The 23,797-nt window shown below is 41.2% G+C and overlaps 1 protein-coding gene across 1 annotated transcript in view; it reads left to right on the plus strand.

Annotated features, from left to right (window-relative positions):
* Positions 1-7,684, plus strand: part of grm5b (glutamate receptor, metabotropic 5b) — an 80,628-nt gene extending 72,944 nt beyond the window's left edge. Inside the window, exons 14-17 of the mRNA XM_037677370.1 lie at positions 926-1,051; positions 1,983-2,165; positions 3,795-3,961; positions 6,610-7,684. Of these exons, the coding sequence (XP_037533298.1) occupies positions 926-1,051; positions 1,983-2,165; positions 3,795-3,961; positions 6,610-7,684 (1,551 nt within the window). The remainder of the gene's footprint in view (positions 1-925; positions 1,052-1,982; positions 2,166-3,794; positions 3,962-6,609) is intronic.
* The last annotated feature ends 16,113 nt before the right edge of the window (positions 7,685-23,797 follow it).

Genomic DNA, 23,797 nt, shown 5'->3' on the forward strand with positions numbered 1-23,797 from the left:
AATAATAAAATTATTTTAAAAATACATAAATTATCTACTCTACTGTGTAATCCATGTAGTTAAATTATGGTAGTCAGGCCGACTAACAGTAAAGTCAATGGGTGGAATTAATGAGTGTAAACACATTGATTCTTCAAAAGAAATTTTAATATAGTAATGAGGACATTGTGGCGGGCCAACTTTGGCCCACGGGCCTCACTTTGGGCACCCCTGCTCTAAACACTCTAAAAGAGCACAGAATGTCATGATTTCCCTCTCTCTGCCTCCGCTGCTCTTTGCCACCTGCAAGCGCTCTTGGCCACGCCTACAACTCCACTCTGCACGGAGGTCAGCTGATCAGCTGCAGGAGGAAGCTTATCCTGCAATGTGGGCTGCACAAAGGTGCTGCAGGTGCTAAATAATTTAAAATAATTTATTTTAAATAAAAATGTCATGCCAATCGTGCGGCTCATCCATCAATCAGCCACTTGTGTGTCGTGTTCAATCTTATTTTGAAAAATCGCGATGGAGCGAATCCGAGATAAATGAACCGCGATGTAGCGACTACTGTAATTTAAAAGTTAATAAACAAAAACATTTGAAAAGCATATCAAAAAGAATGTGATATAATTTCAAAATTTTTGACAAATACATATTAGCACTTTACAAATCAGTTACTCTTTGAGAAACTCTGAGGATTTTTTTTAAGGTATCAGTTCACTTTGCTGTGATTTTCTATTGAAGTCTACAAGACTTAATAATAAGTAACTCAACTTGGTTGTGTAATAGAAATAATCTCAGGTGTTTGTGTTTGCATTGCTTTCCCAGTTGCATCTGTTGTTTCTTCATTGCAGTTTGTCTTTAACGATTACTGAAATAATGTTTGTACCAATGGTTTTGTCAAACTTTGACGTATTGCCATGTCATGCCCACTCGTCACATGCAGGTGATCCATGACTATCCCAGCATCCGCCAGGTTAATCTCATTTGCAACACCACTAACCTCGGAGTAGTTGCCCCCCTGGGATACAATGGACTGCTCATCCTCAGCTGCACCTTTTATGCCTTCAAGGTGGGAATTTTAATATTTGTAACTACAGTGTTGTTGTTAATTAACACACACACTTAATCCTGCAATCTTAAAAGAAAAAAAAGGACTAATGCAAGATTGTAACTAGTGTTGAATTACACAAGCAAGTAATAACGTTAAAAACAAAGGCAAAACGTGAAAAACTGATTATTTTCATCCATTTTCTATTTTTTGTCCTTTTTGTCTTACACCATGAAAATAACGCAACATGTAAGGCAGTGAATGAAGGCCGTGTAAGAGTAACACTTGTTATAAAATTTGACGAACAAGTGAAAATAAAATATTTTAAAAACCGTAACAAAAAACCCCCAGCTAGGTTGTAAGGCGATGTAGAAAACTAAAAACAAGAAAATGTCCTTCACCTTCAAGATTCATGTTTAAAAAACAAACATTGCTGAAACATTAGTCCAGTTTAGTAGCTATTGTTCTGTGTCTTACTGACAAAATGTAAAAGGAAATGATTAAAGCACTGTTAATGTTTAAGAAATAAAATTGTGTTGCGTCATGCACATAATAAAGTCAGTGTCTGATTACCAGAGGCCCTGCAGACATTGATTTTCAGTGTGAGAGCTGAAGTATGAAAAGAGACGCAGCATGCAAAGTATCAAGCTGAACCCAGCAGCTGAGGACATCAACGTGACTCGGGAGGTTTAGGTTTATTGCCCACATGTTTCATCTGTTACACTTACACAGTCAATATAAGTTAGCGATAACATTATACCTGAAATGCCATTGCAGTTGTTAAATGACACCAAGTGTTTTTTCTGGCTGTGTGGTCTGTTCTCAAAAGCTAACACGGATTTTATTTGCTCTATTCTCCTAATTTGAGGAAGAATATACAAAAATGAGTAGTTGTAGCAATATTTACTAAATCTTGTCTTACTGTTTTGCTCTGGTTCTGTCTGTCTCACAGACTCGCAACGTTCCAGCTAACTTTAACGAGGCAAAGTACATTGCTTTTACCATGTACACTACCTGCATCATCTGGCTGGCATTTGTACCCATCTACTTTGGCTCCAACTACAAAATTATCACCATGTGCTTCAGCGTCAGCCTCAGTGCCACGGTGGCTTTATGCTGCATGTTTGTACCCAAGGTAAGATTAAAAATAAAGTACAAGTTTTCCTTTTTACTCTTCTGATGTGTTCCCACTGCCTCTAATTTGGGCTGCTAAGTACACCCCTTTCCAATGTTTTTTCCAAGTAGTGAAATATACAGTATAGAACAAGAGGAAACCTTAAAGCTCGTTTGGTTGTAATCTTAATCAGAACAGTATGAATAGCAAAATAACTGCAGAACTTCTGGCTTTTATTTCCATATCTATGTATGATTCTGTTCCAATTAAAACACATTATAATTAAAATAAACGGCATCAGTTATTTTGATTCACTCTTTTATTTGCCTTATCTTTCTCTCTTTTGTTTTACCCAAAGTGTAAACAAATATTTTTTGATTGATGCTTTGATTATCTGCCGAAAGTGCAAGATGTTGCAAACAACTGTGTAACTTAGATCTTACTTTAAACAAAAAATGCAATTAATCAAAACACATTACAGCTGCTGCTATTAAGAAGTGGCTTTATATTTTACTTCTACTTTCACTACGTAACCCCAGTGCTACTTTTGAAACTATTGATCACAAAATTAATTTAGACAGATTTAACAACCACAATGACCCTATCTGGAACTGTTTTAATTTGGTTTTAGTCATAGCTTTGTGATTAAGAAGTTCATTGTTAAAATTGATCACTCATCCAAAGATTGCATCGTTGCTTGTGGTGTACCACAAGGATCAATTTTAGGACCCATTCTTTGTAATTTGTTTATATTACCTTTGGGCGTTGTCATCAGAAGACACATCATCTCTTTTTACTTTTATGGTAATGATTGTCTGCTCCAACACTGGACCCATCGACTCACTTGTTAAGTGTATTTTAGATATGGATGATACAAACTTTATAGTTTTACCAGGACAATACTGGGGTGCTTATCTTCAGTCCAAAAACAGACACAGAAAGACTGCCCCCTACTTAAAATCATTATGGATTATACCCATTCCAAGAGGCAAGACTCAGAATTTTACTCCAAACTGCATATACAGTCAGTAACTACAACAGTTTTTTATCATTTAAAAATATATTCAAGGTGAGGCCATTTATCTCTGGGCAATACTGAGAGACTAAATCATGGTTTTATGACTAGCAGGCTGAACTACTGTAATGCTCTCCTTTCTGGTCTTCCAAAGAGTCCAATAAATCCAATTGATTTATAATTCAGCAGTGAGCGTGCTGACAAAGACCAGAGCTCACTTTAGTCCTGTTAATAAGTCCTTACACTGGCTACCCGTTATTTTAGGATTGATTGAGAAATTATTTTATTGTTTTTAAGGCCCTCCGTGACCAAGCACTAGACTGTCAGAGAGATGGTCTTGGTTTATGAACCAGGACGACCCTTCAGATCTGGCTCCTTTCTTTTAGCTGTTCTATAGAGCAGAACACAAACTTTTAGATATTCTGTTTTTAGTAGCTAGACTTTTTATTTTGCTATAAAGCACTTCATGATGTATGACTTGTATGAAAAGTACAATAAAATTAAGGCTTGCTTGCTTGATTGATTAATGGATTGCTTTTTTTCAAAATGTGAACTCAATCCATTTATGGCCTTGTCTTATATCTGAATCTTAGACTACGTTTAAAGAATATTCCTAATGTTTTATCTGAAATCAGGTGTATATCATCCTGGCCAAACCAGAGCGAAACGTGCGCAGTGCCTTTACCACGAGCACAGTGGTGCGCATGCATGTGGGGGACGGCAAATCATCTTCAGCTGCCAGCCGTTCTTCCAGCCTGGTTAATCTGTGGAAACGCAGAGGCTCGACCGCAGAGACACTCAGGTATATCCATGTGTGAGTGCCGACTGTGCCCCCCCCCCCCCCCCCCCCGAGGCTTGAAGCCCAGGTTAATGCCAGGTTACTCATGAGTTACAGTCCAAGGCAATTTTCTGTAATGGCCCCACTTAAGAAAGCAGTTATGGTCTCTGTGTATTTGAACGCTCCGAGAGATTTATTATCTGTATTCCCTTGAATGTACTTGACGTTTTTTCTGACCCCAACGTGAACTGTAGAAAACTGCCTAATGGAGACGTGACAAAGGAGGTGAGGGTACCAAGTGGAAAAAGAAGAATACACAAAATGAAAGTGATGAATGGAGACATAAATGCAGGGCTGAAATGATGTCAAATAAAAAGAGGACCAAAGAAGTAGTGTGAAAAAGGGAGAACATTATAGCTCTTGCACCCATCTTTTCAGACCATCCAGTTATCCACTGTGACAAGGACCCGATCAAAGCACTTCAAAGGAGTGACGCATAGCCTCTTGTCTGAGAAAAAGAAAGACAGGAACACATTATCATGTGTCAGCAGGTTACTCCAGCTCACCCTGCTTGGCAAGCAAGATTTCAATCACACTCATAAGAAAAATGTCAGGAGTGTTTCAGTCTTTGTTCCCCCTTATTCCTGCCTTCCCCGCTCCGTCTCTCTTGGTCCCACCGTCCTCTGTAGGTGGTGGTAATTGGCAGGGCTGTCTATCTCTTCAGTGTAGAGCTGGAAGCGGTTGTGTTTGAGATGCTGTCATTGTCGGTGCAGACCGAACAGGCGCAGATAAATCAGGCAGACTTGAGGGAGAAGAAAATTTAGAGGTAATAAAATGTTTGACCGATGTTTGAGTCAAATATTTGAACTACTAAGAAAAGCTTGGCTCACCTTTAACAGACATTAAACTCATTCTCCAAGATGAATGCAAGTCATGCAAGAAATGATCGGTCCAGCACCGATTTAGTATGTGCACCATGTATCTTTAACGGTTCTGATGAGATGAGCACAGAATGTCTTATCTGCAGATTATAATCAACACTAAGGCATATGGATGTGTGGGAGTGTCTGTCACCAGGACAATTTCAGTCCTTTTACCACCAATCATGACGGTGTATGGTTTAATCAGGACTTCCACTATGAATTGATCACACTAATTAACCTGACAAAAAGATGGAAGGGCAGCAAGGGTTAGCGCTCTGTAGCAGCTGGTGAGGCGAAGCATTAAAAAGTTGGGAGAAAAAACTTGCAAGGTAGCTTGTCTTCCAATTGCAGGGTCAGAGGTTTGATTCCCAGCCCCTGTACCATGCCAAAATGTCTTTGGTCAAGACAATGAACCCCTGCTGCCCCCAGTGGTGTAGTCTACGTGATATGTGGGCATACGGAGTATACCCACTAGAAAAGCTCAAGAATTTCAGTATACACACTTAAAAGGGAGGAGTGATGGCGCAGAGGTTAGAGAAGGTGGGCCTGTGATTGGAAGATCGCCTGTTCAAGCCCCGGTACCGACAACATCAAAAATGTGGGTGGGGTAGGTGAAGAACCCACAGCTGCCCCACCCTCATTCGCCCCGCCCTGGGCCCATGAGCAAGGTCCTTAACCATCATCTGTTCCCTAAACAGGTCTCTCTTGAAAATGAGTTCTCGTGGCTCAATGAGACTACCTGGATAAATAAAGGATAAATTAAAAAAATAAAAAAAAGTGCCCAATGATACATGACACATCATTAGGTACATGTCGTTGACATGTTAAACGGCAGTTAAATGCTTCTGTATCTTATCTGTATGCAGCGTTTTTTCATTACATTCGCTTAGTCAGCAAATTATTGTATCTTACTACTTTATTGTACTTACAACTTAAAACTTGAACATGTTTTGCTTTGATACAGTTTTATAAGTTCTATAACATGTTTTTTATACAAAGCCAACTGTTGAACAAAGTTTGTTGTTCATTTATTCAAATATAAGCATCAGAGAAATTTGGAAATGTCATTATGTTTAAAAATCTAAATAAATTGATGAGTACATTGTACTAACCAGTGTACATTGGTTTTTAAGTACAGTATACCCACTACAAAAATGTAGACTACACCACTGGCCGTGCCCATACACTCATATGTATGAGTGTGATATAAAAGTATGTTAAATAGTGTGTAAGTATATGTAGTAAAAGGCAGTGTGGTTAAAACGGTAATAAAAATGTAGATCATTTAAGAACTAGAAGTGCTCGGACAGCGCACACCTCTGCCAAAACCCGGGTCACTCACACAGTAACATCTTGTGCACAGACACAAGAACCCTTTAAAAAAAAACAGATCTTTATGGTGAAATTGTTTCATTTGTTCTCCGTGACAGCTTCAACATTTCCTGAAAATCTGAGCATAACTTTCTGAGTAATCTTGTCAACAGACAGACAAACCAACATTACTAAAAACATAACCTCCTGGGCAGAAGTAAAAATAATAAGATTTAATTTTGCTAGACATGAATTGAAAAGTAATGAAGTCAAAGCGATTGGTGTGATTGAATGAAAATACCTGGTAATTGATTTAATTATTCCTTGTCATTACTAAGCACGATTACTGTTTAGTCACAGGATGATGATGAAGAGCCCTGAATTTGTTCATCTCGTTCCCAGCTCTTGACATCTTTCTGTTTTCTTGCTGTTCTGCAGCTCCAACGGTAAATCGGTTTCTTGGGCTCAGACAGAGCGCAGCAGTTCACATGGCAACCACCTGTGGCAGCGGCTGTCCTTCCACATCAAGAAGAAGGAGAACAACCAAACTGCAGTGATTAAGCCCTTCTCCAAAATCTCTGAGGAGCGGTACTGTGGTGGGGCCGACTTGCCGCCGCACGTCCCTTTGCCGTCCCTCCCGTCTATGTTTTCCCTGCCCACTCATCCTGACAGCGCCACAGATAAAACCCTGTATGAGCTGTCGGAAGCAGAAGAGCACTACTCCATGACGTATCGGCCGCAGACGCCGTCACCGATCAGCACCGTCAGCCAGAGAATCGGGGCAAGCTTAGGGGAGGAGTGTCAGATGGTCGCCGCTCCTCAGTACTCCAGCAGCGTTTGCAGTGGCGGCAGCGGCGCCAGTAGTTGCGGACCTCCCAGCAGCGGTTCTGCTGCAGCTGGAAGCGAGGGCCGCCTGGTCGCTGTGGACGACTGCCCCGCAGTGCCCCACCAGAGCTCACTGATGGACCAGATCAGCTGTGTGGTGAACCGCTTCACGGCCAACATCACCGAGCTCAACAGTATGATGCTCTGCTCCTCTCCTTCGCACTCGCACACACACAAACACACCCCACCCTCCCCCCATCCCCATGACCCTTACCTGTTACCCCGTGAGATCCAAATGTCCTCGACCCTCACCACCTACGCTGACGTACAGCCCCTCCCCCATGTTGAGGCCGGCCGGGGTGGCTGTCTCGCTCACCCTCTTCCTTGTTCACCTTACCCCCTGCCGCCTCACCCTCATGCCTCCCCGTCTCTCTCCCCCATGCGAGGAAACCTGCCCACCTGTCTCGCCGACTCCCCACTGATGAGGGCAGAGCTGGACGAGGAACTAATTGCTTTAACTCCTCCATCACCCTTCCGTGACTCTCTGGCTTCCAGCAGTAGTTCCCAAAGCTCAGATACAGATCTGTACGTTCCTCCGGTCCCTTCTCATCCTCCACCGTCTCCCCCTTCGCCCAGATACGCCAGACTGACACTCGGAAACTACAGTCAGAGCTCATCCTCACTGTGAGGCAGTGGAAATGAGCAAAGTGGAGATGAAAGAGGACGGATAGGACTGGAATCCATTCGTCATTGTTTGGAGTCCAAACTGTAGTCAAAGTAGAGGGCTGGTTGGTGAAGACACCAAGCTGTGTTTGTGTTTACATGTTTACAGTGAGACGCAAGTGCAAGAGGCTCGCCAGTGTCGTATTTTCTTGCTGTCTCTCACAAGTGATGAATGAAGATGGCCGCTCCGGCTCGGAGATGTTTCGGCATCAGGAACAGCAGAGATCATTCCTGACAGTTTAGTCTATTCTGCATCAGTCAGCTGGAGCTAGTGGCTTTAAGGTAACTCTGCTGTCAACTAATTAAAGAGCGTGTGTGCGTGCATTAGTGGGTATGGGTGTATTTTTGAGAAAGCAGAGATACAATAAGGGATATGACGGAGAATTGTCTCCTCCAGCCTGTGGGATGTAAACAGAGGTGATTAAGGGCAGTATGTATTTGCTCATAGACGCACACGCAACACAAAAGTGTTAGCACACCCATACAAATAAGGTGTGTGGGGAAAAAGCACTGTAACTATAAGAGAGGTCATGGATTTTTCTTCAGTGGTTAAATCCAACATTCTTCTGACAAAAGTGCATTGTGGGAACAGTATGCGAAAGCTGTCCGTTACTGTAACTGTGGCAATTTTAGCCTGTTTTTATTTCCTCAGCCGGCTCCCACCACATGACTTTTCCATCATCCCTCTTTCTCATGCAGCTATATTTTCTACTCTTTCAGTAAATTTTGTCAAAAGTTTGAATGTATATTTTCTACACGATTCCTGAAGCGATTGGGACCAAACTTTTTGTAGCTCTCTGTCTGTAACTTGAGAAAGAGGGAGCACAGGGGCTGACAAGACCGGGCCTTGTTTCATTGTAAACATTTCCATCTTCAGACTCACTCGGGTGGATTATTGGGTGAAACCTGACCTCAGAGCTCATTGACGATGTGTGACATTTAACTGTCCATTTTGTGCGGGGCTTAGCTGGATCCCAGTCATGGTATTTTCTTGATACAATGTGTCAGCAGGTCGTAGTAGCCCCAGTTCATCAAAGACAGTGTTTTGAATGGGATTGATTGGAGTGGAAGTCGTCTTGAATGTTCGTGGAGTTAAACTGATTGATTCAAGCTGGGAGGAACATTCCTCCTCAGTATGCTGAAGGTCATCTGTGGAACAGGGTTGATAACTTTTAGTTTTCAATGAAACGCATACAGTTTAATTTACACTGAATCTGGGCAACCCTTTTGAACAGAGGTGAAAACAGACACATGACTTTCTCACAATATCCCATTAGGAAACTGTAAAAAAATGACTGATTTCCAGTATAGCCAGTCAAGATGTTTGCAACATAGAGCCAAATAAACACTGTCCTGGACATTACGTTAAATAAATGCTCCCCTGTTTCGAGGAAATCGCTGTCTTGCTGAGAGTTAGATGAGATCTATGTCGGAGACCATGAACAGATGCATCTTTCATGTTTTTACATTTCTAGGCACTAGATTGCACATTAGTATCTGATGAAAAAATATATTTATATGAATACAAAAGTCTAATATAGATAATTATTTCAAATGGTAAATTAAAACCCTCTGAATTTAGAGCTTCAAAAGTACATTTGTGTTTCAGCAAGTTGGGGCTCTTCTTCAATCTGATTGGTTTTGAAAAAACTATTGAGTGGATCCGTCTATTAGCTGTTATCTATTTAGATATTTCTTAGCATTTTATCTAAATTTGTATTAACAAAAGTGGAGGAAAATAACACTGTGCCAATACGGACATAACACTGTGGATGGTGTGTACGTGGCAGAGTAAATTACATTTGCCACAAAAAATAACTCATTCCCTATCAAAGGCCTTGTTAATTTTAAGAAAAAATATAGAAGTTTATATTAAAAAAAAAATCAAAGTTATTTGCTTCTTTAATGTTAGAGGACAATCAATACCACTTTCATGTTTTCCAGGTAAATATTTAGCGTCACTGTTTGTTGCTTAGCACCTTCATGTTGTTAAGAATATGTTCAGAAATTCACAAACAAATAATGTCTTTTCTACACTTTTAGTTTATAGATTTTAAAGAAAAGTTGTGTATTTATATGTAACAATGTGAAAGTTTACAGATGTTTGAGGAGTTTTTGCTAAGCTAACGGACTACTGGAAGTCTTTTTGTAATGACTGGACAAACATGAGAGTGGTATCAAAAGTCTCAGCTCGCTCTCAGCAAGAGTTTTTACATTTTATTATTTTGCTTTTTTTATTTAACCAGGCAAATCCCACTGAGATCTCTTTTTTTAAGGGAGGCCTGGACCTGAAGGCAGCCTAAATATGCATGTTCTTGGACGGTGGGGAGAAACTGGAATGCTAACCCACATACAAGGAGAACATGCAAACTCAAAAACTACCCCAGGCCAGTCTGGGTCTTAAAGCCAGGACTTGTTTGCTGTGAGGCAACTGTGCTAACCACTAAACCACTGCACTGCCGACAGCAGCCACGTCTGGCTTAGTGTGGCTTCCTGGATTGGAGGGTGGACACACTTAACCAAGTTTGGCAATACTAGAATATTTCAATCCCTTTTTCTAGGAGACATTTTATAGGAGGAGAAGTGTCTGTCATTTTAAGTGATGTTTTTATAGATGTCGAAACAACTGCAAAAACCTGAAGTGGCACATTTGGTTCTGTACGAATTGGGGACGCCTTTAAATTGAATGTATTTACACGTGCCAACACTTTCATTTCCTGAGTCCTTCTAAGACGCGTCGATAAATAAAGATGCTTTAGAGATACGAGGCCTGGGCTCTCGGTCAGCTCCCTCCACAGAAACACAAATCAAAATGTCAAAGTGTTCGAATGCATGAAACACAATCTCTGGTGCAGAATTCAAGAAATCCAGTCAAGTGGTTTCAAAGTAAAGTCAGTGCTTCAAGTCGTTGCAGGTAAATCGTTCTCGTCTTTTCCATCTTTTCGGCTGCGTTCGTTGCAGCTCCTGGTCTGACTTCTGTCTGGCCTTTGTGCAAGAACAAACTCAGACGATGTGATTCTGTACATATTAAGGGCATGCAAAGACAGTTTTGCTTTGTTTCAAGATGAAAGTTAATTTATTTACATATCAACAAAGTTAAAAAATAAAAAAAAAGTTTTTATCTATAACATACAGTACCGATGTGTTACGACTAGAGAAACTGTGTTACTTCTGAATGTGTGAGTGACCAATCCTGTTCAGATGTCTTGTAATTAAACATTATAACAATAATATTAATTGCTATTAATATGATCATTGTGCCAAAGGGGTTGAGGGTTGTCTAGTTTACTAGGGTTGTGGGTAAATATGTGATTTAATTTAAAAAAAAAGTATGAAAAAAATTAAATGTAAATTGTTTCTGTTGTTTTGGAAAATTTATAGATAAATATTTCACTTTTTTAGTGTAAGAGCAATATTATCTGTACGTATACAAGGTGCACATCTGGAGTTTTTTTAAATCATCAAAACGGTCACTTTTTAATGTTTTACTGGAGGGTCATGTAATGAATGATACATAGGTTGAGCTTTTCCTCTGTCTTTTGTCTGAATCTGTATTTTATTAAATTATTTTATTTTTCTCTGGTGGAAAAAGGATGAATCGTGAGTTTGCTGGTGTTGTGATGTGCGGTAAATTAAGATGCAGACACGGTTGTGTTTGTGTCCTCAGCTTAAAATGAGAGGAACAAAACAGGTTTAATAGCAGAAAAAAAACATTTAAATTGAAGAACATTTGTTGATTGTCAGATGGTTCCTTTCTTTCAAACGTCTTTCAATCCTTCGCTGCCACCTGGATTAATAATCTGTGAGCTGTTGTGAAAACCCACCAGTGTTTGGTTTGAGATGTTTTAGGGAGACGGTGTTTGCTGCTGTCAGTGTTCAGATGAAAGGCTCAGAAAGCGCTTGCTTCAGCTGCGTTTAGGAGCCTCCTGGGTGAAGCTCCACAGAGCTGCTGCCTCTGCAGAACCAGCAGGATTGATCTCCTAGATCCTGGATCTTGTTTCATTGGCCTTTTGATTTTGGTCAAGTCACCGAGTCTGCAGTGCTGTTGTGTTCAAGGAGTAGAGTTAAACGTTTGAGTAGTTACAGTAAACCAGGGCTAATCAACAGGTGGCCCGCGGGCCATTTACAGCCCACGGGTGACTTCAATCAGGCCCACCAAGGACTTCATTAAAACAAATAAAAACTTTTTTCTTTTTTTTTGGGGGGGGGGGGGGGGGGTTCGGGATTTGAGTTTTGGGTTCTATTTATTGCATTTATGATTCAGTGCAATAAAATAAATTTAAAAGGTAACAGACCATTGTAAAACTTGGTTTATTTACATAATGACTTTAATCTCTGGATGTCCGGCCCCTGAGCTGCTGCTCTCAGTAACTGTGACCCCCTGAGCAGTTGTGTTGAATAGCCCTGCAGTAAACTCCATCCATCCATTCATCCATGATGTTCCCAAGATGCACCATTTAAATCTGCTTTTAGCTACTTTGTGAATGTTACTCCTGTTGTGTTGTAACGGGACAGACTTTCAGAAATATTCACGATTCGTCTCATGTGCAGAGCAACAAGGGGAAACTGAATGTTGTGAATGTGATAACTTGGAAAAATAGGTGAGGTACAGATTTTTCTTTTGGCGTGTGGCTACTTCAAGGAATAAGAAAGATTAAAAAATTGGGTTGCCAGAACAAAAACCAAGATGGCCACCGCCATATACATGTATATGTAAACGTTGTGAGCTGGATTACTTGAAAAATAAGCAACGGGCCAACTTGCTTTTTGTTGTGTGGCTGCATCTAGGTGTAATAAAGTTTCCAAGTGAACATTGTCTGAGGTGGCACAGAGTAACGAATCCTGGAGAGTGGAGGGAGCAACTTTATCTACCACCAGGTTCAGTGGCAGAGCCAGGGGGTGGCTAATGGTGGCCTTGGACACCATAAATGAATCTTGAGCCACCCCTATCATTTAAGGAAACTATACTGTCTTTTTTCTAGATTTTTCTTCTTGGATTATTGAACATGCATCAGGATATACCTGCTAGTATTCCAACAATGTTCAGTCAAGTCATCTGGACGTTTTCTATTTTTTTTTGTTGTTGAGACGTTTCATCTTTCATCCAAAGTACTTCATCAGTCTGAGGAGCCACAAACAAACTCAGTCCCACAAGCAGCACACCCACATAGTAGACCAGCCAGTTTGCTGGTGATAAGATGGTTTCTGGGGCCCTCCCTCTCCCCCGTTGACTCCTCTAGCAGCCATAGCCAAAGTGGTTCAAAACATCAAAGTTCATGCTCAATAATCCAGGTAAACAATCCAATAACGTTCAGTCAGGTCATCTGGATGGTTTCTTTTTTTGTTGAAGACGTTTCGTCCTTCGTTCTGTGAGCTCAGCTTGTGGCACTAAGTTTGTCGGGGCTCCTCGGACTGATGAAGTCCTTTGGATTAAGGATGCGACTTCTCAACAAAAAAACAAACGTCCAGATGACCTGCCTGAACTTTGTTGGGTTTTCTACCTGGATTATTGAGCATGAACTTTGATGTTTTGAACCACTTTGGCTATGGCTGCCTCAGAGGAGTCAACGGGGGAGAGGGCGGGCCCCAGAAACCATTTTATCACCAGCAAACTGGTTGATCCACTATGGGAGTGTGCTGCTTGTGGGACTGAGTTTGTTGTGGCTCCTCGGACTGATGAAGTCCTTTGGATGAAGGATGAAACGTCACACCAAAAAAATAGAAACTGTCCAGATGACCTGACTGAACTTTGTTGGATTTTTTTACCTGGATTATTGAGCATGAACTTTTGATCTTTCTAGTATTCATTCTCTTACAATCATAGTTTCCTCAGATGATTGGGGGGTGGCTAAAGATTAATTTATGGTGGCCAAGGCCACCATTGGCCACCCCCTGGCTCAGTGCACCTAGCGGTGCAATAAACCTACATCTGTTCTTATACACAGTTTTAACTCGTACCCGCTGGAATATCTTGCACCAAAACATTAAGCTTTACTTGCGTTCCCTCCAGAAAAACACTCGCCTGGAAAACTACAAATTTACAGTTTAAATCCTTCAGTGATGGGGAACATCAGCATACCACTTGTTTTATCTTATTTTATCCTAAATGCTGTCGGCTAAGGTATTTCCACAAATGCTCTGTAACATATTAGAATGATGATTCCTGTTTTAATCCAGACAGGCTCATCTGTAGACTGGTAACCAGTCCACTGGTTACAGAATGGTTGCTCTTGTCTTATTACACATCAGTTGATCCTGGTGTCGTACCACATGCCTCCCTCCAACAGGATTTACAGCCTTTTAACGAGACGAGGGAATCTGTCGGTCTCTTTGTTAGTGATGTGATGGGCCTCAGTCTTCAGACAGGAAGAACCTTCTGAATGTTATTATTGACAAACAAAGCTCCCTGTCAGGTTTCACAAAGATGCATTTATGAAGACCCGCACTTTTACGTGGATAGAGGCATGTGATGATCCAGCAATTCGCAGCGCTGTTGCATAAATCGATGTGATTGTGAAGAGGTGGCATTATATGGTCTGAAGAACGCAGCGCACTTTTAGTTTCAATATAACTCTGGTGCAATATTAAAACAAAGATTTTATTTGTTTACCAAGCTCATGTTCAAGGGTAAAATCATGAGGTTATGGTTTCTGAGTAAAGTTTCTTTGAACAATAATTACTTTTCATTTGTCACTGTCAGCTTCAGCCAGACAGTTTTTTTGTTATTTATCAGAGACTCCAGGTTGCGTGTGTAAAACCACTGAGCCACTGCGCCCTGTATCCGCCATTTGATTTGATACCGAACGAAACACGTATGTTTACTGTGTAAACACCGCATGGACATATGTTGTGTACACCGCGGAGGCCGACCTGGACAGGTGTGTTTTGGAAGCTCCCCGTCACAGTCCCATCATGTAACTAACGTAATGATGAACGCTGTGGAGAGCATCGTTGTCTGAACCTGATTATTAATGGTGATGACATCAGTGCTGCCCGAGACGCTCGTGTTTTCTCACATTTACTTCGTTTTAACTGGGGTTTTTTATTTTTATGTAACGCCTCTGTTAAAGACAGGTATTTTTCTTAATGAATTTAGATGATTTCTTTAAATCAATATGAAGCTTTAAGGCTAAAAACAGGGGCTTAAAGTTAATAAAAGCAACTGAAGGTGATCATTTTTTAACTAACTTGCCTGATCACATGACTGAACCGAGGATTTTTCGGTCGATCATTATAACTCACTCTTAAAGAAGCATTTTCAGGATAAAGTCAAGGCTGTTGGACTCTAAACTGGGCTGTACAAAAACAAGATGCTGGAAGGTTGTCTTACTGGAGGCTTCTGTTGCAGTCGGCAGAAACCCCGTCCACTGGACGGTGACCATTCAAAAACATCCAAACTATTTTTGTACGTTTGCAGCTGCCTATTTGAAAGTTGGCACATGTGTTTAATTGTGCAAAAGTTTCCCCAAACTATAAGCAAAAAAGGTTTATACTGAGAGTTGGGACAAGAGGAAAGAGGTTAGAATATGTGTTATATTTACTATAGAAATAAGAAATGGGAGTTGTGTACTTGTTTTATAAATTCCTCTACGGGAAATATAAGAAAGTGAGATAAGGTAATTATTTTTAAGACATTAGCTTCATATAATGTGTTGTTGGTTTGTAAAATATATTTCAATTTTTCCTTTTTGAGGCAAATGGATCGGAGTCGTCAGATCCTGCCGTCAGTTTTCCATTCCTCACATGCTGAGCGTCTCTTTGACTAACTGCTGCGGATAAAAACATGAGCAAATCCACAATGATGCCCCCGACGAGAGCCCGTTCTCACTGGAGTGTTGGTGATTAAACGAAGATGAACGTTGCCCGTAGAAATGATGTTTGCCTGTTGGAGATCATCTTGTGTAATCTGACGAGCCTGAAAGCAAGCGAGCGAGTTATGTCTCATCAACCTGAGCAGAAAAACAAATTATTTCTGACAGGCAGCTCATTGATATAGAAAACCTAATGTGGCGTTCCCGTCTATTTACAGCTGAGGTTTATCATTAAGTCCTCAACTGCACCAAGATCACTGAAGCGGCCATGTTTGTGCTTTAATTTAATCAAAGGAGATGATCAGTTGCAGTAAATATAAAACTGAAGTGGAGAGATTTGAATTTCTTATATCAAAAGTGCTGAATTTAATAACCTTCATTTTTGTTATTAATTTAGAAGTCTTTATTTATTCAGAAAATGACTCTTAGTCTAATTCTATGATGAATGTTGCCTATTAAAAAAGAGCAGCAAAGTCCTGTTAAGTGGCAGTTTCCTCCAGACTCCGCTGGTGTTTTATTACTTCACGTCCCTCTTTTAAGTGCTGCAGCGTTTTTCATTTATAAGGTTCATAAAGCCTGAATGGGAATTTTATGGAACTTCGCCTGCAAAAACAAAAAATATGTGCTTTTAAAAATCTAAATAATCTCGTCCACGCACCGCGGTACGGTGCCAGCATCAAGTGAATGTTATAAGGACGACTGAAGTCTGATATTTTCTAAAAATAATGTGATCATGGTTTTACGCTAAAGCGTTTAATTCTTGAGTAAATGGGTTTGGTTGTGCTTGATATATATATTTTTATGCATTGAGGTTTGCGTTTTAAATGACCTCACTTGGAGCTGCAGAGTGTAATTTGATGCTGCAAGTTGTTGTGATGGACAATGGTTTTGAAAGTATCAAATACAAGACGCGAGTTCCTTAGAGAACTAATTATACTTCCAGTGTCTGTTAAAGCAGAAGTCTGGCTGTTATAATGCTGACACCGAGTTTTAAAGCGACCTCAGACACAGCACAGTTCCTGACCTGGGCTTTTTTTCTAGTTTTTGTTTTTCAATGATAATTAAACACATAGGTCAGATTTGTTGAAGTGGTGTTATGTGTAAACTTTATAAACAATGTCCTGCCTCCCTAGATAAGATGTTGAACAACCTCAGTTTGGGGAACAAAGCTCTGACATGGTTGACAAGCTAATGGCTAGTCTGAGCACGACCGGGTCAAACGTGAGTTACTGCCGTCGAAAAACAACTCAAGTCTCAAAAATATTATAACATGACGTGATACTATATCATATTAAATATCGTATATAGTGGTTGGTGCAAATAACATTATTCTGGTAAAAATATAATATTTATATTGCAAGTGGCGCAGGCTTCCCTGGATGTGCTATAGCTAGCTGCTGCTGTTATTTGCACTTGCGGTTCATCTCAGAAATCTACGTGAAACACCTGTAATAAATAACTTTATCATTCAGCAAAAATGTTCACAAATGACTGTGACATTTTTATTCATATGTTGAAAGGCGTGTGTTTTATGGCAACGCCACCGTCCGTATCCGTAAACTTTGTCTTGTCCTGCCGTTACCTTTGTATAATTTTATGAAACTTTCAACAAAGTTCAGTCGGGTCGTCTGGACAGTTTCTTTCACTGTTTATCACACCCAACTTCCAGGTCAAGGTCAACGATTACACCAGGTGTCTGCTTGTCTGGGCTATTTCTATAGATTGCCGTATGATATTTTCTTGAGGGGCGTATGACGTGTGGTGTGTGGACTCTTGTTGAGATGGACTTCTGTTAAAATGACAGGACATTTTGTTTTGGGCTGCGTTTGCTCTAGCTGTTAGCTCGTCAGTCTTGTCCAACTTAAACGCTTGTTTCTTCAAACTAAGGTTGTTCCAAGCACTGTCAACAACAGGTAAGATATTAACTGTTCATAACCTTTATATAGAACACTACTTCAAAGAATTTGAACGACCTCTATTTGTTTTACCAACATGGCTAATACTTATTTTTATGAAGGCACATTTCTGGACAGTCTCTGTAAAGAAGCAGCCTTATGGAAATATATTGAAGTTGTTTTTATTAGAGTATACAAAGGTGCACACTGACATCCTTAATCTTATATTTGGACAAAAAATATAAGTTTTTACAACGTTTCATTCAAATCAAAGGCTAATATTAGTTGAAATACAGCGAACAGCCCTTCGCTAAATGTGGGTAAATGATCCGCGCTTTCAAAGAGCCCATCTTGTTTTGTTCCTCTGATTCTGCTCTCTTGTCGATTCATCAAAAGCTGGTGAATAAAGACAGGAAGTGTAGATACTGAAGCCTCCAAAAGTTCATTAAAAAAGAGTAAAAGTGGCGTCTGAAATGTGTGATGGTTAGGAGAACAAACGAATTCAGTTTCTTTGTGCGGCACTTTTCCCAGTGTGCCACCGCTGTACTTGACTGGTAACAAAAGTCCAACAGTCACCTGCTGGGCAGGAGAACATGCTGGACTCAAAACGGAAGAAAGTCCAAATGAACTCCTTATTTTAAACGTACATGTATGAAATGATTGTTTTTTTTTTCTTCCTCTTCTACTTTTTGATAGTGACCACCATAGACAAGTGCTGGGGAGAAGAGATACTGGGTGTGTGGAGAAAAACATTTTTATTTTATCTTTATCTCTTGTTTTGTTGCCATTGATAATCACTGTATAAATGTACAACAAAGTATGTTTGAATTATCATTAATATTATTGTTAATAATAAAAAGACAATGTTTGACCTTTCTGTCTTCTCATGCTTCTTTTTATATGTAAATATCATTTACTGCCACATTCTGAATAAACTACATGAAATCTGAGCTTCACTGGGTTATAAATGTAAAAACCATCGTATTTTTCATATAAGAAGAATCAATCGCAAATAAATTATGTCACGTAATATTTACGGTGCCACAGGGTGGTCGCTCTGAGGTGCGTGCTGCAGCATCATCCCTTTGTATTCAGACTGTAGGTGTTGTGTCAAAAAAAGCATCATTAGGAAACAATAAGGCGTGTCACCTGCTGCCATTCTTTAAAAACAACAACAAAAGTTTACCAGCAGTGACATCTCATTATTTACTTGAATCTGCCCATTTTAACTAGACTCAGAGAATTAAAAAAAGTAATCACTGCTGAGCCCTACTTTTTTTTATCAGTATTGACAAAATGTACACGGCAGAGGCTTTACTAAAGATTTTCTTGCAACGCTATTTTTACACTAGACAAATAATCGTTACTGATCGTACACAAAGACCATGCAAGCCTGTTTTAAAGTTCATCAACAAGAAAACAATGGCTTTTTTTTTTTTTTTAAGTTTATCAGCTAATTAAATATTGATTTAATCAAAGCACTTTTATTTTAGAATCCATCCATCCATCCAAATTCTTCCGCTTATCCGGGGTCTGGTCGCGGGGTAGCAGCATAAGTAGGGAGGCCCAGACTTCCCTCTCCCCGGCCACTTGGTCCAGCTCCTCCAGAGAAATCCCGAGGCGTTCCCAGTCCAGTCAAGAAACATAGTCCCTCCAGTGTGTCCTGGGTCTTCCTCTGGGTCTCCTCCCAGTGGGACATGTCCGGAACACCTCACCAGGGAGACGTCCAGGAGGCATCCTAACCATAGATGAGGGTAGGAACGTAGATCGACTGGTAAATTGAGAGCTTCGCCTTTTGACTCAGCTCTCTCTTCACCATGATAGACCGGTACAGCACCCGCTTCACTGCAGATGCCACACCTATCTGCCTATCGATTAGCTGCTCCCTTAAATACCTTTTGCATGTCAGAGGAACGATGGTTTGAGAGAGGAGTAAAGGAGGCCATCTTTGTGAAAAGAAATCGTCCATCATTAAACAGGGGTGGAGGCCTCCGGGTTCAACTGTCCCCCTCTTACAATGCTGTGATTGCTAGTATCACTCAGCCCTCTGTGAGTAGTAAACAGCCATCAGTGTGCTAATGATCCATTGTTAGGCTGATGGTCCTTCTTGAGCATGTGATCAGCTGGTTTTGGTTGTCAGCAGCAAAACTGGTTGATCCACTCTGAGAAGGTGCTATTTAAGAGACTGAGCTGAATACAGCACCTCAGACTGAGGAAGTCTCTCGGATGAGAGACGAAACGTTTCTACATTTTTTTGTTGATTTGCTTTGTTTTGTTTTTTTGAATGTCCAGAGGACCAGATTTAACCTTTTTAGACCTTTTGCATGTGTGGATATTACAGTTGGACTCCTTCAGACTAAATATATTTTTTATAACTCACACGAAGATTTGGCAATTATTTTTACACCGGATGCCCTTCCTGACTCAACCACCGAGCTACCACAGCTCTCTGTGTGGAGCAGAGAGCTGCTGTCTAGGGCACCCAGGGGAGCAGATGGTGGGGGTTAATGGCCTTGCTCAAGGGCACAGAAGAGGAAGGTGCTTCACCTTTTCCGTCCACATTTTAATGTCAGTTCAGGGAGTTGAACTGTCAACCTTTGATCACAGACTCACCTTCTTTAACCTCTGCGCCACCACTCCCACTTCAGACTAAATTAACTGCATGTTGGGAATCCTTCATGTTTTCTAACCTGAAGTGAACTGTGTCATTTCATGACCTCCAGTCAGTGAAGGCTGCTCATAAACACCTCCTCGCCCTCTGTGACAGTCACTTCCTCTCCCGTCTCCTCCACCGTCACCCAGCTGCCATGACAGACTGACGGGTTTGTCCGTGAACAAGCCAGAAAATAAAGGGAAAAATAATTGCATTCGTTTAACTGTTGGCACAGGTCAAGAAGATGAAATGTCCCTATGATTCAGCCTCCTCCTCTCCTGATTTACCCACTTCAACCCTCCTCTATACCCGTCTGTCACTTATCTCCACTCTGCCTCTTTGTCTGGCTCTTGTCGGCCCTTGACAGAAAAATTGCTTTCTCCAAAATAAAAGCATCCAATTGGTGCAAATGATCCACAATTCAAGTAGATGGACAGGTTGACGTGCAAATAAACCAAAAGCAGCGGGATGATATCGCTTGACTTTTTGGCAGGACAACCTATATGTGTAATACACTAACAGACAATCTGCTGAGTCAGGTTTTCCAAGGATTCTGACTGGATTCAAAAAATGTTCAATACAAAAACAACTGGACTTTATTTGTAACGGAAGACGTTTCGCTCCTCATCCGAGAAAGCTTTCTCTTTCTCATTCTGACTGGATCAATACTCCACCCAATAGTCAATATTATGCTAACAAACATATGAACACAGGACCATCTTTCATGGCAGCAAACCATAGAAATGAATTGCTAAGAATGTCCAGGATGAGAATGGACAGCTGAGGATGTTCTTAGAGTCTGAAGTGGTTTCCTTTTGATTGGTGAAGCTCCGGCAGCCGGTTGACCGTACGGGAGATTCAAGTTCATTCAAAAAGTCGGCAGCTCTGCTGTGGAGCTGGACACTGCCGCCTGCGCTCTGACAGACTGTCTCATCACAGATCTTTGTATTCAAAAGTGCCTCCACCCTTTATGCTCAACTGGAAGCCATTTTCACATAAGTCTTAAACATTACCCCCCCCCCCCCCCACACACACACACACACACACACACTTTCTGACAGACACTCAGGCATTAGTCTGATCCCATTTCATTTTTTAATCTTTTAAGTTTAATTTTTTTTTTTTTAACTTTGTTCATGTAAAAAATGTTTTTCATCAAGTTATTGTGTTTTTATCTATTTGTGGGAGTGGTGGGAAAGGTGAAGCACCCACACCTGGGTGTGTGGGTGCTTCACCAAGGGAAGAATAAATTGTGTTTTTATCTATTTATTTTTTCTAATGATTTTATCAGCTGCCTGATACTGTGCAGGATCTCCCACATCTCACCAAAATATTTAGCAAAATATCTCACAAACCAGGGCAGCGCGGTGGCGCAACTGGCAGAGCTGCTGCCTCTCAACGAGCAGGTCCCTGGTTCAGTCCAGGGGCCTTTCTGGGTGGAGCTTGCATGTTCTCTCCGTGCATGCATGGGTTTTCTCCAGGTATTCCGGTTTCCTCCCACAGACCTAAATCATACATGTTAAGCTGATTGATAACTCTAAATTGTCCCTAGTTGTGAGTGAGAGAGAGAATGGTTGTTTGTCTCGTTTGTCTCTTTGTGTCCTTGTGATGGACATGCAACCTGTCCAGGGTGTACCCCACCCCTCGCACAGTGATTGCTGGACACGGGCACCGGCGACCCTCGTGACCCAAAATGGAAGAAGATAATGGATGGATAGATCTTACACTTGATGGATTTTAAGTGAACTTTCAGAATTTAATCAGTGGGTGGATCTTTATAGTTAATAACATTTGGAATCAGCACAGTACAACATGGCTGCCATAGCCAATGGACCTTTGTATACAAAAAATGGTCACAACTCAGCTAGTTTTACAAGAATTGAGCTCAGTTTTGGTGTGATTGTGACTGACCATTATCCTTAAGACATACTCTAAGCAAAATATATTGTGCAATATTTTTGCATAAAATCTTGGTATTGCCTGTTGATGACAACCTAATCTGTCTCTTCACAAAATAAATCATGAATTACTGGGCAGGCTTTACTGAAACTCTGAAAGTATCACTAATTGTACATCTACAACTCACTTTTATTTGGGATCAACCCAATTCAAAATGGCTACCACTGCTTATCAACTATAGTCAACACAAAAATGAATTCAACTTGGTCCGTTTTACAGATTTTGAGGTAAATTTTGGTGTGGTAGTAGCCAAACATTATCCTCAACAAATACTCTAGGCTGCAATTGATAAAAACATTTTCTTGACAAGAAGACAAGCGTCAAGCGAGACGACTTTTCTCGACGCGAAGACAAGCGCCAAGGATGCATATACAACTGGATTTATGATAACTGGTTTCCTGCTATTTGGATTTGGCTGGTTCCTGGTCTATCAACAAACAAGGAAGTTGTCAACAGCAAATTTGGCCCTGGTCAGACTGCCTGCGTCTGTCCACTTAATTTGGACGTTTGGGATTCGAGAGGACCAGCAAAGACTCATTGCAAAAATGAATCAGTAAAGTTCTGCCTGTTCCCAAAACATCCATTCATCCATCCATTATCTACCACTTGATCTGAAGTCGGATTACGGGGGCAGCAGCTTGAGCAGGAAGGCCCAGACATCTCTTTCCACAGCCACCTCTTCTAGCTCTTCTGGGAGGACTGCAAGGTGTTCTCAGGCCAACTGAGAGACAGTCTCTTCAGCATGTCCTGGGTCTTCCCCGGGGCCTCATCCCAGTCGGATATGCTCAAAGCACCTCCCTAGGGAGGTGCTCAGGGAGCATCCTTACCAAATGCCTGAATCACCTCAACTGGTTCCTCTTGATGTGGTGGAGCAGTGGTTCTATTCTGAGTCTCTCCTGGGTAACTGAACTTCTCACCCTATCTCAGGGAGAGTTCAGCTACCCTGCAGAGGAAACTCATTTCAACCGCCTTTATCTGTGATCTCATTCTTTCAGTCACTGCTCAGAGCTCGTGACCATAAGTGAGGGTAGGAACGTAGACGTAGAGGTGAACAGAGAGCTTTGCCTTACAGCTCAGCTCTCTCTTCACGACAACGGACAGGTGCAGAGTCTGCAATACTGCAAACACTGTATCAATCTGTCTGTCAATCTCACGCTCCATTCTTCCCTCACTCGTGAACAAAACCTCAAGATACTTGAACTCCTCCACTTGAGGCAGAACCTCACTCTCAACCTGAAGAGAGCAATCCCAAAATAATTGTTGCTTATCTGAATTCAGCTCCCCGGCTGGCCTTGACTGGCCACCTTATCTCAATTCGCCTGGAGGCCCTGTAAATCGACGCTCTGCCCCCTCCCTTCCCCTCCCATTGAGGAAGTCTGGGGACCCATCGGAGGGACGCGGCTGAGTAAACATTGTGTCATCATTCCAGGACTCTCAGATTCTCCCTGGCGCTGTTCCAGGTCGACCTCAACACGAGAATTTTTATGGATCTCACCAGAGGGAACTGACTGATCGTACCATTCTTATCAGAACTCTTACAGTGCCTCTGGAGTGTCCTTGACACAATCACTTTTCTTGTCGTCTCCCCTCCCCTGAAGAATGTCTACGTCACAATGTGCGGGGTGTTTTTTCAATATCAGGGTGTTTCTTCTCGCTCAAGGAGAAAGAGTTTGATAGGAACTTTTTTGCCTCCAAATCCTATACGTGTCACTTTCATTACTTTTTGTCCATCTAAACAGAACTCACTTGTAAATGAGTCT

Source organism: Nematolebias whitei, chromosome 6 (genome assembly GCF_014905685.2).
Source record: "Nematolebias whitei isolate Nwh7 chromosome 6, NemWhi1, whole genome shotgun sequence".
Lineage (NCBI taxonomy): Eukaryota > Metazoa > Chordata > Actinopteri > Cyprinodontiformes > Rivulidae > Nematolebias > Nematolebias whitei.